At 42.4% G+C, this 17,300-nt stretch overlaps 1 protein-coding gene across 1 annotated transcript; it reads right to left on the bottom strand.

Moving 5' to 3' along the window:
- Positions 1–219: 219 nt before the first annotated feature.
- On the bottom strand, positions 220–9,095 carry LOC123426881 (synaptonemal complex protein ZEP1-like). Its single transcript, XM_045110784.1, has 20 exons — positions 8,842–9,095; positions 8,552–8,747; positions 8,398–8,447; positions 7,072–7,279; positions 6,874–6,999; positions 6,418–6,516; positions 5,641–6,317; positions 5,302–5,550; positions 5,087–5,215; positions 4,941–5,009; positions 4,732–4,842; positions 3,662–3,769; positions 3,472–3,582; positions 3,314–3,400; positions 2,795–2,866; positions 2,619–2,711; positions 2,399–2,482; positions 2,256–2,318; positions 1,488–1,589; positions 220–694 (listed from the first exon to the last, which is right to left on the bottom strand). The coding sequence occupies exons 2-19, from the start codon at positions 8,706–8,708 to the stop codon at positions 1,491–1,493; spliced, it is 2,592 nt and encodes an 863-aa protein (XP_044966719.1). The 5' UTR covers positions 8,709–8,747; positions 8,842–9,095; the 3' UTR covers positions 220–694; positions 1,488–1,490.
- Positions 9,096–17,300: the final 8,205 nt, after the last annotated feature.

The raw sequence follows: 17,300 nt of genomic DNA, 5'->3' as shown, positions 1-17,300 counted from the left end.
TATACTTATCCTCCACAGCTTCGCTGGATAAGAAATGGCAGATCACCTGTCGTTTCCTGGGAAAAAAAAATAGACCTGCATACAGATGCGGTCTCCACACAAGCCAACCGCCTCCTCGCCATTCGACATGGACGGTCACATACACAATAGTGAGGAACGACAGGAAACCTGAGATTCCATGCAGCAAGACGGTCATTGGCTGGGTGTGAGAACAGCTCATGACCAAATGGAAACACACTGAGTTTAGCATACTTCCCCGTATGTTAATGCATCGACTGCATTCATACACACAAACGGGGTTCGGGGGTATAACGATCAGCACAGTTCCAAAGAGAATAAGCCTAATATGACAGCAGCTGGACGGTATCTTTCAGCCTTCTACAAAGAGCGATCCAAAAAGGTATCAGGACGTTGGGCAGTAATTTCATCTGTTGAAATTCTCTATTCCATAGCTGACGAGGTCGGTTTATTTACAGAAACGCACCGGCGTAAGTGATAATCACTCGCAGTGTTCATCGTAAACATGTTCCAGAAACACCAACGCAGCGTTGTTAACAGTCATATGAACACTGATGATCAGATTTCATGACCAAGGCAGGCAGCAAAATCATCAATTAAACCTGACGGCAGCAGGGAATTATGCAATCCAGATTGCGTTTCCATGCTTTTTAAGATCAGCACCAACAGACGTGAGCTGTAAGATTAGGAATATAACATCAAACTTTAGATGCATATGTAACAACCAGCTCTTAGTAACGAGAATGGATCAAATATTCAGCAAATTGATCATTCTTTTCCTGAAAGAAAACAGGTAACTATGGAAGACAATTACACCATCTACATATCTATCAAAACTTGAAAAGACACATGGGTTCTAAAGAAAACCCATACCATAGGATACCCTCTATAGAGTATGCAGACTGGTTAACTACTGAACTAAAATACTACTCACCTGTCATCACTCATTAGAAACAGAAAATATACCTCTATGGCTCTACATCGATGGTCAAGTCCAGGTTGTCAAGAAAATGTGCGCAAACCAACAAAACTATAATGCACTAACGGGCTATTCTGATCAGTTGTTGGCAGTAACCAACATGGAAAAGTTCTTAACCCCAGACGGCAAACTAAACATGGTGCCATGGGAAAAATAAGTCAAGAGCAGTCGCCGTTAAAACAATGTTTCTGGACTCAGCAAACTTGTCTAATCATATAACCATTTCCAGAGCATGATCACAATTTATAGTTCAACGGCTCAATTAGATTTAAACACTACTTGGCACATCCATCTGTTGAACAAGGATGGTGATTGTATTCTAATTAAACAAGTTACAAAATTCCAAGCCTGACTGGACTTACACTACTGGTCCAAGTGACAACTTGAATTTTAAAAGATGCAAATGTTGGGTGTGAGATTGCTATAACGCTGTTCTCCATAAACAACAAACTGCAACAGTATTTCATTGCAGGATATTATTACGGTTTACCTTCTAGCCAAATGCAAAAGGGTCATCAGCATATGGATTCAAGGAGCCCTCGGAAAATAATTCACCGATATTTGCAGGATGGGGACGGGATCCTGCAACAACCTGCAGAATGCCAATACATAAATGTCAAAAGTAATGCAGACCATATATCACATAGGGAATCATAATGCTCAGAATGCTTGTCCATAGACAGTTTCTGAACGAATTTGTTGCAAGATCAACCACTGCAGAAAAGCAGAGCATGAGCTAATGCTTCAAATTGTTTTCTTTCGTGCTTACTCCAAGAACATTGCTAGATACAGTGGGGTACACCAAGAGACAAAAACGGTGATGTCACAAGAGATTAACAAGTAAAGAGTGTGGAGCGTTGGAGACTAACTGATAAAAATAATATGGCAACATTTTCCTCACATTTTGAATGATAGCACTGACTACAGTCTAAGGAAAAGTTGTAGCTAAACCTGGCAGCACTGCACCCCAGGTTTACAGTCTAAACTCTACATGAAGTGGTGTTCAATGTGCCATAGGAAATCAGATGCATGACTTTTTTAAGAGAAACACAATTAGTTACCATTCTTGAATAATCAAACAGAACATATGATTTAGCTAGGATAAGTTTTTCAAGAAAACTGACTACGATTATGTTTGTCAGAGCGTCCATCTGAGCAAACATTAAACTGGAAAGTCTATTACAAAAATATTGGTTAAGCCTTTGAACATCAATACTGGGAAGTTGAAGCGCACAGTTATTTTTACTAATCATCATACCTTTCTTGTTTTTGTAACATCCTTGTCAGCAGTATTTTGCAATGACTTCTGAGTGTTCGGTTCCTGGATGGGTAAAAGACAGCATTAAAATATATGGACAAGCAAGCAATCAAACCCAAAGAAAAAACAGGAAAAACTTGTACCCCAAACATGACAGTACTCTTAGTTTTCCTGCGCTTTGTGATTTTTCCATTTGCTGTCTCCACTTCATATTCATGGTGTGTTACCTAATTAACAGAATGCCAAAAATGGCAATAAAATTCACAGCATGTAAACATGCATTTTCAGACTAACTGAAAATGATACCTGGTTCATGCTCAAAAACAGATGGGAAAAAAAGAATATATATGTAACAAAAATCACCTTTCTGTGATTAGGAACATCCTGACTTGCTTTCTCTACCTTCCTCAGTACGTTAGAAATTGGCGAGTGTATAACTCCAGATATGTTTGCATTCTGAAACACAACATAGAACATCAAGTTTGAAGTTTCTAAAATGCAGGGCAATCAAGTTTATCATTGAAGAGAAGATGTCTTACCTTCCGTTTGGTCTCAGGACCTGGACCTGGCAACTGAAGCTGACTTTCTTTTCTGACATATGGATCTCTCCTCTTTATCAATGAAAGAGAAAATTTGTAACTTAATTATTTCATAATGAATGTATACAACCTAATTATGAGATGAACTTTTTTTTCGAGAAAACGCAGAGAGATTCATGCGTTTCTTTGTATTGAAAAGGCAGAGTTTATGTTACATTCCTCCTAGGAGGTACAGTACTGATGAACCAGAAACTAAGTAAAACCAAAACTAGAAAGGAAAACCAGCAAATGGCTAACATTGATAGTAAAAGAGCAGGATATGGACTGAGAAACTAAGTCATCCTGCCCCAAATAACCAAATTATAATAAGCAATTTTTCAAGTGACAACATATGTGGCTTATTTTTTTGGAGTTCTTAGCATGCTTTCCCACCAAGCAACAAAAAATAAATAGATACCATATACACATTGCTTATCAAAATAGTGACACACAGTTACCAGGCTTGACAAGAGCATATACCTTTTTAGAATTCACTTCCTGGTCAACTTGTTGACTTTCGCCCATCACTTTCCACTGTAACTGTAATAATGCTCTTTGCTTCTCCTCCTGCACCAAACACTGTTCAGTATAGTTTCGAGTCACGGCCTTCAGAACAAAAAGGTGCCAAGAATCACCACCTTTGACTTCTGAAGCTCCAGTTCATCCTGAAGTTTCTGACAATCATCTTCATGCCGTATGTTCACTGTCTTTATTTGAGCTTCATGCTCTTGTCTGAGCAACGACAGCCTCTACATTTTTGTACAGATTAAGTTAGTAATAAATAAAAAACTGATGCAACCAAAACATCTGGTTCAACTTATGACTGACCTCCCTCAATTCATTCTCACCCTGAGAACGAATGCGCTGCAATTCTTCTTTGTGATAAGCCCGAAGAGTTGATTCCTTAAGCTCATTATCCTGTTGAATTCTTGCCACCTGGATATCAGGAAACAACCTTCGTTGTCATTTCAGAAGAAAAACAGCTCTACTGCACATCTCCACTATAGTCCTGACAGGCTGACATCCCGCAAACAGTCTTTTGGACAAGTGTATACGGGTGCTATACTGAAGGATTCTACTGATAACAATAAGATTATGGAAATTCCAAGATTTACAACAGCATTTTTGGCATAGCTCTCTCTGCACCTATACCAAATAGCATCTTTGAACTGCTGTGGAACAAATACGATGTCAAAGTTCTATTGCTAGACAACTATATAAAGTGGTTTCGGATACATTTTCTTCAAATATCAGGTATTTTGATTGCTTAAGATCTCATGATGCTTAAATTAAACCATACAGTCTAACAACCATTAGCAATGTACATTGGTGAAATATACAGTGTGTGGTTTTCGTGATTTTTACTACTAGTATGTTACATAACTAAATAAAAGATAAAAGTGGATGGAAATGATACTCTAAAGCAGCTTGAAAATACTTTGAACTCGATGAGATGTCAGTGAGTGACTGGGTGTTTCCGTATAACTTCCTATACAGCTTAAATGTCAAGTCTAATTAGAGCAGGAATACGAAGATACCAAGAAAACATGTTAGTTTTTTAGGTAATAAAGCCCGCTCAACAGTGAGCAATGTGCAAAATCGAACTTCCTTAGAAGTCTGACATGCGCCTATTTATCCATGCTATCTGCAGCTGAACTGTTCAGCTTACTTTGTTTACTACTCCCTCCGTCTGGAATTACTTGTCGCGGAAATGGGTGTATCTAGACGTAATTTAGTTCTAGATACATCTGTTTTCATCCATTTCTGCGACAAGTAATTCGGGACGGAGGGAGATCTATAGAACTAACATATTCCATCGATATTGGTACATGTATTGTCCTTATAACTAGAATGTGAATATTTATTTGTTTCAAAATAAATGAACTAGCTCTACCTACCACTGCAGCATGTTCCTCCTTAAGACGCATCAAACACCTCTCAGATTCTCGCTTGTTCTCTAATATCTTTTCATTGCATTTGTGCTCCATTTCCCTTATGAGCTTTTCTGCCTGAAATTTGGAACAGTAGGATAAACAGAGAGTCACAATCATATTAAGATACCAAATATCTAGCATAAAGAACTTCTGAAAGGAAAGAGATAATTTACCTTCTCTTTTTCAGCACTTATGATTTCTACTTTTTCTAATTCATATTTCTTACGGATGACATTGATTGCCTGCAAAATCATTTGTAGATTGTCATTTGTGATTCGGAAGAGAAGTGCTACAAAATTATTTAATAGAATATTGATACCTGATCATTTCTGAGTGACAACTCTTTCAAATGTTTTGATAGCTCTATCTGTTTACCCTGAAGAATGAGATCATGCTGTTTTTTGGCCTCGGTAAGTTGACATTCCGTGGCAGCAAGTGATGCTTGGATCTGGGCAAGAGATTGAAAAGGTTATATGTTGTCTACAATCTACGAATAATTACATCATGAGATTACAAGATATAATAAACACAAACCTGTAACTTTTGTTCCTCCAAACTCTTCTCTCTTTCTACAGAAGAAATATACAACTGTTCCTTCTCATCAAGAACACTGCGGAGCTCGCTGATCTGTTTTTCTTGTGTGTCAACCTGCTGGTCACGCTTAGCAATCTCGCTGTGCAGAGATTCTGCATCGTTAGATTTTTCATCCAAAACTGACTGCATTCTTCCTAGAAGCTCCTGATTATCTGATTCCAGCTTCAAAGTCTTCTGTAACAGCTCTTCCTGCAAAATTCGAATGTCATGAGTAAGGAAGAATACATGTTAAATAGTAGTTGCAGTTATCTGTTTATTCATAACCAGCTAGTTGCAAACCTTCTGGTTTTCAGCAAGGCTAGAATCCTCCAGTAACTTCTGAACTCTCCCTTGAAGTTCCGAAGATAAACTTTCTAAGCGATTGACATTGGAGGCAGATATTTCTGCTTCAGACTCCAGTCTTCTGATTTTATCTTCAGCCACATGGCATTTTTCCACATGCTGAACCATAACAACTTCTTGAGTTTTTTGTAACTCTGTGATTCTGGACTTCAGTTCCCCAATTTCAATTTTGAGACCACTGTTTTCTGATGTCAGATCTACAAACTGATTTTGAAGATGTTCCAATTTGTCCTTGGCAGATCTTGTTATCAGCAGTTTCTCCTCTTGGACCATTCCATAGTACTTATCAAATGAAGAAAGCAATCTAGCGACATGACTTGACATTGATGCATGCTCTTTATCTAGCTCGGCTACTTTAGCCACAAAACTGCTAAGCAATTCATTAGCATCCTTATTGTCCTTGTACAGCCTTTCAACTTCCAGACTGTATCTCTGGTTCCTAAGCTCCAAGTCATTTTTTTCTTTTTCAGCACTTGCAAGGTTTTCTTTCAGGCAAATGCAAACATCTTGTTTTAGCTTTAACTCTTGCTCCATGCACTGCAAGCGGGAGTCGGCACACAATAAGCGGGATTTATTTTCTTCAACTGAGCCCTCCAACTGTTTGATGAGAGAATCTGCATTAAAAAGCGAAAACAGCTTAATGCTTGTTATCACCACCGCTCGCTAATATGACTTGTCTCCTCAGTAAATTGCTAAACAAAAGCTAAGACTTACCTTTTTCCTTTATGGTAGTATCATTTGCGTAAAGCTGTTCCTTGTAACTCTGATCCATTTCTTCTTTCTCTTGTTTGATCCGCAAAATCTCCTGTTTACCTGAGTAAATGGGACAGTTGACAATGTTATCACACTATTATGTAAATATTCCCGCTGAACCTTTTGTTATGAAGGTGTCAGGAAAAAAACAGACATGATGTGTTATCAATTGGGAGCTATGCTACTTAATTCAAAAAAAAATGTTAATGTGATTAGCAGACTGCTGATCATTCTATCTATAAGCATATAATATAAATAAGCATAGAATTGTAGATGACATCAGAGTCCAGATGCATAAACAACAGGATAGCGGTCAGGGGTACCCTAGCAGATATGCAGTGTAAAGTGGTGAGTTACCTAGCAGTTAACATTCTAAACGATTAGCACTAACTGTGAAGTGAGAAGAGACAAACCAACCTGACGTGATGCTTTGTTCTGCACATTCCAGCTTTGCCGAGGAATCATGCAGCAAGCAGTTGAATTCATCTAAAGCTTTAGAGTTCTTCCCAAGCATCCCCTCGAAAAACTTCTTATCTTCCTCAGCTGCCATTGCATTGTTTACCAGTTAAATATAAACAACAGGTGTGCATGACAAAATACCACAAGAAACGTTACCTCTTTCTGTCTGACTTGCTAACTGCTGCAGAGTCTCAGTTAACTGATCGCACAGCATCTTTGTTGAGGAAACTTTTGAATCTAGACCCTGCCAGAGCTTCGAATCCTCAGTCTGCTTCACCTTAAGCTTCATGTTTTCATTGACGGCTTGTTGAAGTTTTGCTTCTAACATATTTATCTGTTCTGTTGCTCTTCTCAGCTTGGTATGCTAAAGTCACATAACGCATGTGCATCAGTAATAGGATATTCTGTGAGAAACTAATATAATATGTTGCTGTGGAGAAATGCTGCTACATGATGATAATTTTGTGTTGTACTTGAGCCAATTTGCCATGACCACAGAGCACTGGAACATCTAAACAATGAAAGGTGACTGCGGTAAAGTGGTAATCAAAGTCTCATACATATGCCATTCTGAATTCAATAGAACTAGATGCAACAAGCATATAAGTCATGTATTGTGATACCATAGTGATGCTAAAGGACAAGCCTGTGCTTAATAAGTTCAGGATTAGCCATATGATGATCATGGAGAAATAAGCCCATTGACATAAGACAATGAGAAATTAGACTTTCACCTAATCTGCCATACGATTAGCAGAACCTACAGAGGGAAACATATCCTATACTTTCCAAGTGAGCAACATAGAGTTCCTTCAAAATAATAGCTCAACACTTCAAAGGATGGATACTACCAGGAAAACAAACTCCGAGCGTAATTCACATAACACGACATGTAGATCTTTTTTAGCACAGCTACATATATATGTAACATATGGGGAAATAAAGAGTCTAAACAGCACAGAAGGATGCATAAAATCATGAGATTCAGACTAGATATAACACATGCAGCCCCAGAATAACAAAGTATCACATTAGTAATGCTGTGCTGTTGCCTATTTTGGTGTAACACTTCACTGCCATGTCAATGCTGCATACATGATTGAACGATGGATTAACAAACGAGTATAATGCAGTTCATCTGTTTTGCACACAGAGTAATAGAAAAACATCACAGGATCCGAGATAAAACAACAAAAACAGGAAAATACCCATGGTATGCAAGCAGAATGATACAACTGGGACAACCCTAAATAGCATACAACTATGCAATTTTGGCATTGATGAACCAGAAGACAGCTGGTCTTCTATCGGCACCACCCAAACAGATAACAATTCTATGCAGAAACCTAATTAGTGGCACGGTGACAGGATGTTTGTCTAAATTTCAGAAACAATTCGCAGTTCATACAATTGGATGATAGGAATTCGTTCAGTCAAGTGCCCGACAGATGACCAAAAACTGCACAATGTTCAGAAATGTACCGCCATTTCTAGATCAGACTTCACCGAGGCCTGCTCCTTGACTAATTTCTCTGCAAATAGACAGAAATTAAGAGGAATCGGGAAATCAGTGCAACGCACGAGATAGACATCCTCCTCAATCAAAGGAGAGAGGGAGGGGGCGCCAAATCGGTACCTGCTGTCATCTTAAGGTTGGCGAAGCTCCCGTATGTGCTACCTCCAGCATCAGACGAGGGCTTGGGGTTCGTGGCCTTCCCAGCCGCAGAGGTGGCGCCAGCGAGAGATCGGAACCCATCGAGGCCCCTGAGCCCCGAGAGCCCCAGCTTCTGCATCCTGTCGCCGAACCCTAGGTTTCGCCGGGAGCGGGAGAACTGCGGCCAGAGAAGGAGAGGATCTGATGGTTCACCCCAAATTTCTGGAGGACGGTGGAATTTAACTAGTCACAGGATGACGAAATGCTCGTACCTCAGGAACCAACGGATAAAATCGCGGACGGGGTTGAGACAGCGGGGACGCGGTGAGGGGTAGGACGGGAACGGCGACGGCGGAGGCGACGCGCGTGAGAGGCGGAGGCGACGCGCGTGAGAGGCGGAGGGGTTGGGGTGAGGCGGCGACGGGGACGACGACTACGCTATGCTTCGGCACGTCGACGGCGGCAGCACCAGGCCGCACGAACGCGGAGGGGGGAGAGGGAGGGAGGGAGGAAGGAAGGTTCTGGACGAAATGGCGGAGAGGACGGTGGAGGGGATGGGTTTTGACTCCGCACTATTGAGTTCGCGCGCGCTTCGCGTCGCGGCTTGGTTTTGGGCCTGCTGGTTCGTTTACTTCTCGTGGGCTTCTTTGGGGGTGCTTTTAACGAGAAAAGAGCACGGGAAAATCGCTGCAAGGAGACCAATGAGGGTGGGAGCAACTACTTAGCCGGCGCTTTCACCTCACAAAAAAAAAAAAAAAAAAAAAAGTTAGCCAGCGCTTTCTTGGGAGCTTTCCGGCAATTGCTCCCGCGTGCCGTTATTTGACGCGTTTTCAGCAGTCGTCACGTGTCTCGCTTTGAGCATTTCTTTTGAATTTTTTTATTGTTTTTGCACGCGTTTTTGCTTTTTTTGTGATATTTTGATTTTCTTTTTGTGTTATGGTTTTTTATCGGTCTTTCGTAACTTCTGGATGCGCGAAAAAATATTTTTTTACGCGAAAAAACACGCTTTCTGTTTTTTACAAGGGTTACACCTTTGCCTTTGCGAGAGGTACGGCTATGTCTTCCGGAAAGGAAAAAACGCGTTTTCTTTTTTTTAAGAGACGCGGTTTTACCTTAGCGAGAGGCACGCCCGTGCCTCTCAGAAGGAAAAAAAACGCGTTTTCTGCTCTCTCTTTTTTACGAGAGGCACGATTTTTTCTTCGCGAAAGGCATTGTTTTGCCTTCGCGAGTGGCACGCCCGTGCCTCTCTCGAAAGGGAAAAAACGTGTTTTCTGTTTGTTTGTTTTTTTGCGAGAGGCACGCCCGTGCCTCTTCCGAAAAGGAGAAAAAACGCGTTTTCTGCTCTCTTTTTTTCGCGAGAGGCACGGTTTTGCTAACTAGTAATTTCGAATGGGGGTGTTCCTATACGGCGTTGCAGGTGCCGATTCCTGCTTCTGGCGCCTGCAGCGCCCCATGCTGGGCGGCCCAATAACCATTGACTTTAATGAAGAAGAAGAAAATTAAATTAAAAATCATAAAATTAAAAATCGGTGTTTTAAAAAAGTTCATGGATTTTGAAAAAGTTCATATAATTTTTATAAAGTCAATCGAACTCAAAAAAGGATCTTCAAGATGTTGTGTTGCAATGATAGGTTCAGATATTGCAACTACATCTTGACTGGATGAACTATACATCTCCTGATTTGATGAGCTACCCATATCCTTCATGAAAAATATATCTTCAAAGAAAGTTGCATCATTCGACTCCATGATGGTACCGACATGCATGTCGGATACCTAAAATTTAACAACCAAAAATATATAACCAATGCTATGGAATGCATGACCGAGGAAAACACAATTCAGAGTTTTTTGTCCAAGCTTTCGCTTCTTTGGAATTGGCATATTGACTTTTGCCAAGCAGCTCCAAGTTCGTAGGTAAGAGAGTTTTAACATTTTCTTCTCTCATTCCTCAAATGGAGTTATCTATTTGTTCTTTGTGGGAACTCGGTTTAGGACATGACATGTGGTCAATATCGCCTCCCCCCACCATGCCTTGGAGAGACCTCATGTGTCTAACATGACGAAAACCAAATCATTTAGAGTATGGTTCTTTCTTTTGGCTACCCCATTTGACTGAGGTGAATAGGGAGGCGCCCTCTCATGGATTATATCATGTTCCTCACAAAAAGAATCAAACTCACTGGAAAAATACTCTTCACCACGATCGGACCTAAGCCTCTTAATTTTCCGATCAAGTTGGTTTTCCATTTCAACTTTATAGATCTTGAAGAAATTTAAAGCCTCGTCCTTCAATTTTAAAAGGTACACATGGCATTATCTAGTAGAGTCATCGATTTTCTTTCCACCATTAGTCAAAACACCATTCATTTCACAAAGATCTAAATGTATGAGCTCTAGTGGCGCAACATTTCTTATTTCTACAATTGTATAAGACTTACGAGGTTGCTTAGCGTGCACACAAACTGGACACTTAGATCCCTTAACAGCGATGAAGTTGGGGATTAAGTTCAACTTGGCTAACCGCATCATACAACCATAATTAACATGACATATACATGAATGCCAGACATTTGATTCACCATCATTGCAAACATGATTAACAACTTTATTACAAACATCTGACAAGGAGAGTCTCAACAAGCCTCCCACTCATAATCTTTACCAACAAAAGTTCCATACTTGGATATTACAAATTTATTGGAATCAAAGACAAGCTTGTGTTGGAATTATGCCCTAGAGGCAATAATAAATATATAGTTATTATTATAATTCCTGTATCAAGATAATAGTTTATTATCCATGCTATAATTGTATTGAATGAAGACTCATTTACATGTGTGGATACATAGACAAAACACCGTCCCTAGCATGCCTCTAGTTGGCTAGCCAGTTGATCAATGATAGTCAGTGTCTTCTGATTATGAACAAGGTGTTGTTACTTGATAACTGGATCACGTCATTGGGAGAATCACGTGATGGACTGGACCCAAACTAATAGACGTAGCATGTTGATCGTGTCATTTTGTTGCTACTGTTTTCTGCGTGTCAAGTATTTATTCCTATGACCATGAGATCATATAACTCACTGACACCGGAGGAATGCTTTGTGTGTATCAAACGTCGCAATGTAACTGGGTGACTATAAAGATGCTCTACAGGTATCTCCGAAGGTGTTAGTTGAGTTAGTATGGATCAAGACTGGGATTTGTCACTCCGTGTGACGGAGAGGTATCTCGGGGCCCACTCGGTAATACAACATCACACACAAGCCTTGCAAGCAATGTAACTTAGTGTAAGTTGCGGGATCTTGTATTACGGAACGAGTAAAGAGACTTGCCGGTAAACGAGATTGAAATAGGTATGCGGATACTGACGATCGAATCTCGGACAAGTAACATACCGAAGGACAAAGGGAATGACATACGGGATTATACGAATCCTTGGCACTGAGGTTCAAACGATAAGATCTTCGTGGAATATGTAGGATCCAATATGGGCATCCAGGTCCCGCTATTGGATATTGACCGAGGAGTCTCTCGGGTCATGTCTACATAGTTCTCGAACCCGCAGGGTCTGCACACTTAAGGTTCGACGTTGTTTTATGCGTATTTGAGTTATATGGTTGGTTACCGAATGTTGTTCGGAGTCCCGGATGAGATCACGGACGTCACGAGGGTTTCCGGAATGGTCCGGTAACGAAGATTGATATATAGGATGACCTCATTTGATTACCGGAAGGTTTTCGGAGTTACCGGGAATGTACCGGGAATGACGAATGGGTTCCGGGAGTTCACCGGGGGGGCAACCCACCCCGGGGAAGCCCATAGGCCATAAGGGTGGCGCACCAGCGCTTAGTGGGCTGGTGGGACAGCCCAAAAGGGCCCTATGCGCCAAGGATAAGAAATCAAAGGAAGAAGGAAAAAAAAGGAGGAGGTGGGAAGGGAGGGGGACTCCCTCCCACCAAACCTAGTCCAACTCGGTTTGGGGGGGAGAGTCCTCCCCCTTGGCTTGGCCGACCCCTTGAGGGTCCTTGGACCCCAAGTCAAGGCCCCCTCCCTCCCACCTATATATACGGAGGTTTTAGGGTTGATTTGAGACGACTTTTCCACGGCAACCCGACCACATACCTCCACGGTTTTTCCTCTAGATCGCGTTTCTGCGGAGCTCGGGCGGAGCCCTGCTGAGACAAGGTCATCACCAACCTCCGGAGCGCCGTCACGCTGCCGGAGAACTCTTCTACCTCTCCGTCTCTCTTGCTGGATCAAGAAGGCCGAGATCATCGTCGAGCTGTACGTGTGCTGAACGCGGAGGTGCCGTCCGTTCGGCACTAGATCGTGGGACTGATCGCGGGATTGTTCGCGGGGCGGATCGAGGGACGTGAGGACGTTCCACTACATCAACCGCGTTCTCTAACGCTTATGCTGTACGATCTACAAGGGTATGTAGATCACTCATCCCCTCTCGTAGATGGACATCAGCATGATAGGTCTTCGTGCGTGTAGGAAATTTTTTGTTTCCCATGCGACGTTCCCCATCAGCTTGTATCCATCTCTACACAAAAGAGATCCACTAACAAGAATTTTATTGACGGAGAAGACATAATGCACGTTCTTCAGCCACACGATCTTCCTTGAAGTAAACTTCAGACCAACTGTGCCAACACCACGAACATAAGCACATGGACCATTTCCCATCACGAGGGGAGTAGTCCATGTGGCGTGATACGAAGAAAACATGGAAATATCACCGCATACATGCACATTAGCACCCGTGTCAATCAACCAATCAGGGGAACGACATACTAAGAGAATAGTGCGAAGTAGACCATACCCAACATCCTGCATCTCAGCGTCACCAATGACAACATTGGCGATCTTGTCACCTTTCCCGTGTGTGACACTTGTCATAATGGTTAGGGAAACTAGGTGCCCAATGATCGGGATCTCCGCACACATGACAAACACCTTTCTTCTTGTCAGTCTTCTTCTTGAAGTTGGTGTGCTGCAAAGCCTTGTTCTTCCCATCAAACTTTCCCTTACCATCAAACTTGCCCTTGTTCTTGAGCTTGTGGGGCTAGAAGTTTTTCTTCTGTACCAGATTGGCACTGGAACCTCCCTCAATACCTCGAACACGTATGTATTTTGCTCTAGGGTTTTCTTCCACATCAAGAGTACCAATGAGATCCGGAACGGAAAACTCTTGCCTCTTATGCTTCAGATGTTGGGGAACGTCGCATGGGAAACAAAAAATTTCCTACGCGCACGAAGGCCTATCATGGTGATGTCCATCTACGAGAGGGGATTTCCGATCTACGTACCCTTGTAGATCGCACAGCAGAAGCGTTAGTGAACGCGGTTGATGTAGTGGAACGTCCTCACGTCCCTCGATCCGCCCCGCGATCCGTGCCTCTTCATGCAATTTATACCAACATGACTCAAGCGGCAGTGCCACAAGTAAGTGGTACTATCATTATTACCTCGTATCTTTTGTCACCAATATCATGAACATGTGTAACACTACGATCGAGATTCAATAAACCATTGAAGGTGATTATTCAAGCAAATAGAGTAACCATTATTCTCTTTAAATGAATAATCGTATTGCAATAAACACGATCCAATCATGTTCATGCTTAACGCAAGCACCAAATAACAATTATTTAGGTTTAACACCAATCCCGATGGTAGATGGAGTGTGCGACGTTTGATCATATCAACCTTGGAAACACTTCCAACACGTATCGTCACCTCGCCTTTAGCTAGTCTTCGTTTATGCCGTAGCTTTCATTTCGTGTTACTAATCACTTAGCAACCGAACCAGTATCCAATACCCTCGTGCTACTAGGAGTACTAGTAAAGTACACATCAACATCATGTATATCAAATATACTTCTTTCGACTTTTGCCAGCCTTCTTATCTACCAAGTATCTAGAGTTGCTCCGCCTCAGTGACCGTTCCCCTCATAACAGAAGCACTTAGTCCCGGGCTTCGGTTTAATCTGGGGTCTCTTCACTAGTGCAGCAACTGCTTTGCCGTTTCACGAAGTATCCCTTCTAGCCCTTGCCTTTATCGAAACTTAGTGGTTTTACTAACCATCAACTATTGATGATCCTTCTTGATTTCTACTTTCGCAGTGTCAAACATCGCGAATCCCTCAAGGATCATTGTATCTATCCTTTATAGTTCATCACGAAGCTCTCACAGCTTGGTGGCAGTGACTTTTGGAGAACCATCACTATCTTATCTGGAAGATCAACTCCCACTTGATTCAAGCGATTGTCGTACTCGGATAATCTGAGCACACGCTCAACGATTGAGATTTTCTCCTTTACTTCGTGGACAAAGAATCTTGTCGGAGGTCTCATACCTCTTAGCAAGGGCACAAGCATTAAATCACAATTTCATCTCTTTAGAACATCTCTTATGTTCCGTGACGTTTCAAAACGTCTTCGGCGCCTTGCTTCTAAGCCATTAAGTATTTTGTACTGAACTATCGTGTAGTCATCAGAAACGTGTATGTCGGATGTTTACAACATCTACAGACGACGCTCGAGGTGCAGCACACCGAGTGGTGCATTAAGGACATAAGCCTTCTGCGTAGCAACGAGGACAATCCTCGGTTTTACAGACTCAGTCTGCAAAGTTTGCTACTATCAACTTTCAACTAAATTTTCTCTAGGAACATATAAAAAACAGTAGAGCTATAGCGCAAGCTACATCGTAATTCGCAAAGACCATTAGACTATGTTCATGACAATTAGTTCAATTAATCATATTACTTAAGAACTCCCACTCAAAAAGTACATCTCTCTAGTCATTTGAGTGGTACATGATCCAAATCCACTATCTGAAGTCCGATCATCACGTGAGTCGAGAATAGTTTCAGTGGTAAGCATATCTATGCTAATCATATCAACTATACGATTCATGCTCGACCTTTCAGTCTCATGTGTTCCGAGGCCATGTCTGCACATGCTAGGCTCGTCAAGCGTAACCCGAGTGTTCCGCGTGTGCAACTGTTTTGCACCCGTTGTATGTGAACGTTGAGTCTATCACACCCCATCATCACGTGGTGTCTCGAAACGAAGAACTGTCGCAAACGGTGCAAAGTCGGGGAGAACACCATTTCGTCTTGAAATTTTAGTGAGGGATCACCTCATAATGCTACCGTCGTTCTAAGCAAGATAAGGTGCATAAAGGATTAACATCACATGCAATTCATAAGTGACACGATATGGCCATCATCATGTGCTTCTTGATCTCCATCACCAAAGCACCGGCACGATCTTCTTGTCACCGGCGTTACACCATGATCTCCATCAACGTGTCGCCATCGGGGTTGTCGTGCTACTCATGCTATTACTACTAAAGCTACGTCCTAGCAATATAGTAAACGCATCTGCAAGCACAAACGTTAGTTTAAAGACAACCCTATGGCTCCTGCCGGTTGCCGTACCATCGACGTGCAAGTCGATATTAACTATTACAACATGATCATCTCATACATCCAATATATCACATCACATCGTTGGCCATATCACATCACAAGCATACCTTGCAAAAACAAGTTAGACGTCCTCTAATTGTTGTTGCATGTTTTACGTGGTGACCATGGGTATCTAGTAGGATCGCATCTTACTTACGCAAACACCACAACGGAGATATATGAATTGCTATTTAACCTCATCCAAGGACCTCCTCGGTCAAATCCGATTCAACTAAAATTGGAGAAACCGACACTCGCCGGTCATCTTTGAGCAACGGAGTTACTCGTAGCGATGAAATCAGTCTCTCGTAAGCGTATGAGTAATGTCCGTCCGAGCCGCTTCGATCCAACAATACCACGGAATCAAGAAAAGACTAAGGAGGGCAGCAAAACGCACATCACCGCCCACAAAAACTTTTGTGTTCTACTCGAGATTACATCTACGCATGAACCTAGCTCATGATGCCATTGTTGGGGAACGTCGCATGGGAAACAAAAAAATTCCTACGCGCACGAAGACCTATCATGGTGATGTCCATCTACGAGAGGGGATTTCCGATATACGTACCCTTTTAGATCGCACAACAGAAGCATTAGTCAACGCGGTTGATGTACTGGAACATCCTCACGTCCCTCGATCCGCCCCGCGAAACGTCCCACGAACCGTCCCGTGATCCGTCCCACGATCTAGTGCCGAACGGACAGCACCTCCGCGTTCAGCACACGTACAACTCGACGCTGATCTCGGCCTTCTTGATCCAGCAAGAGAGACAGAGAGGTAGATGAGTTCTCCGGCAGCGTGACGGTGCTCCGGAGGTTGGTGGTGATCTAATCTCAGCAGGGCTCCGCCCGAGCTCTGCAGAAACGCGATCTAGAGGAAAAACCGTGGAGGTATGTGGTCGGGCTGCCGTGGCAAAAGTTGTCTCAAATCAGCCCTAATAGCTCCATATATATAGGAGGAGGGGAGGGGAGGCTTTCCTTGAGGCTCAAGGAGCCCCAAGGGCTGCGCCACCAAGGGGAGGAGGAGTCCTCCTCCAATCCTAGTCCAACTATGATTGGAAGGTGGAGTCCTTCTCTTCTTTCCCACCTTTCCTTTTTTTTCTCTTCTTTTGGTTTTTCTTTCTCTCTTGCGCAAGACAGCCTTGGGCTGACCCCACCTACTTGGTGCACCACCCCAAGGTCCTTGGGCCCTCCCGGGTGGGTGGTCCCCCCTTCCGGTGAAGATCTGAAACCCATTCGTCA

Source organism: Hordeum vulgare, chromosome 2H (assembly GCF_904849725.1).
Source record: "Hordeum vulgare subsp. vulgare chromosome 2H, MorexV3_pseudomolecules_assembly, whole genome shotgun sequence".
Lineage (NCBI taxonomy): Eukaryota > Viridiplantae > Streptophyta > Magnoliopsida > Poales > Poaceae > Hordeum > Hordeum vulgare.
Note: the sequence above shows the minus strand (reverse complement) of the source record. Positions and strands in the feature narration are given on the sequence as shown.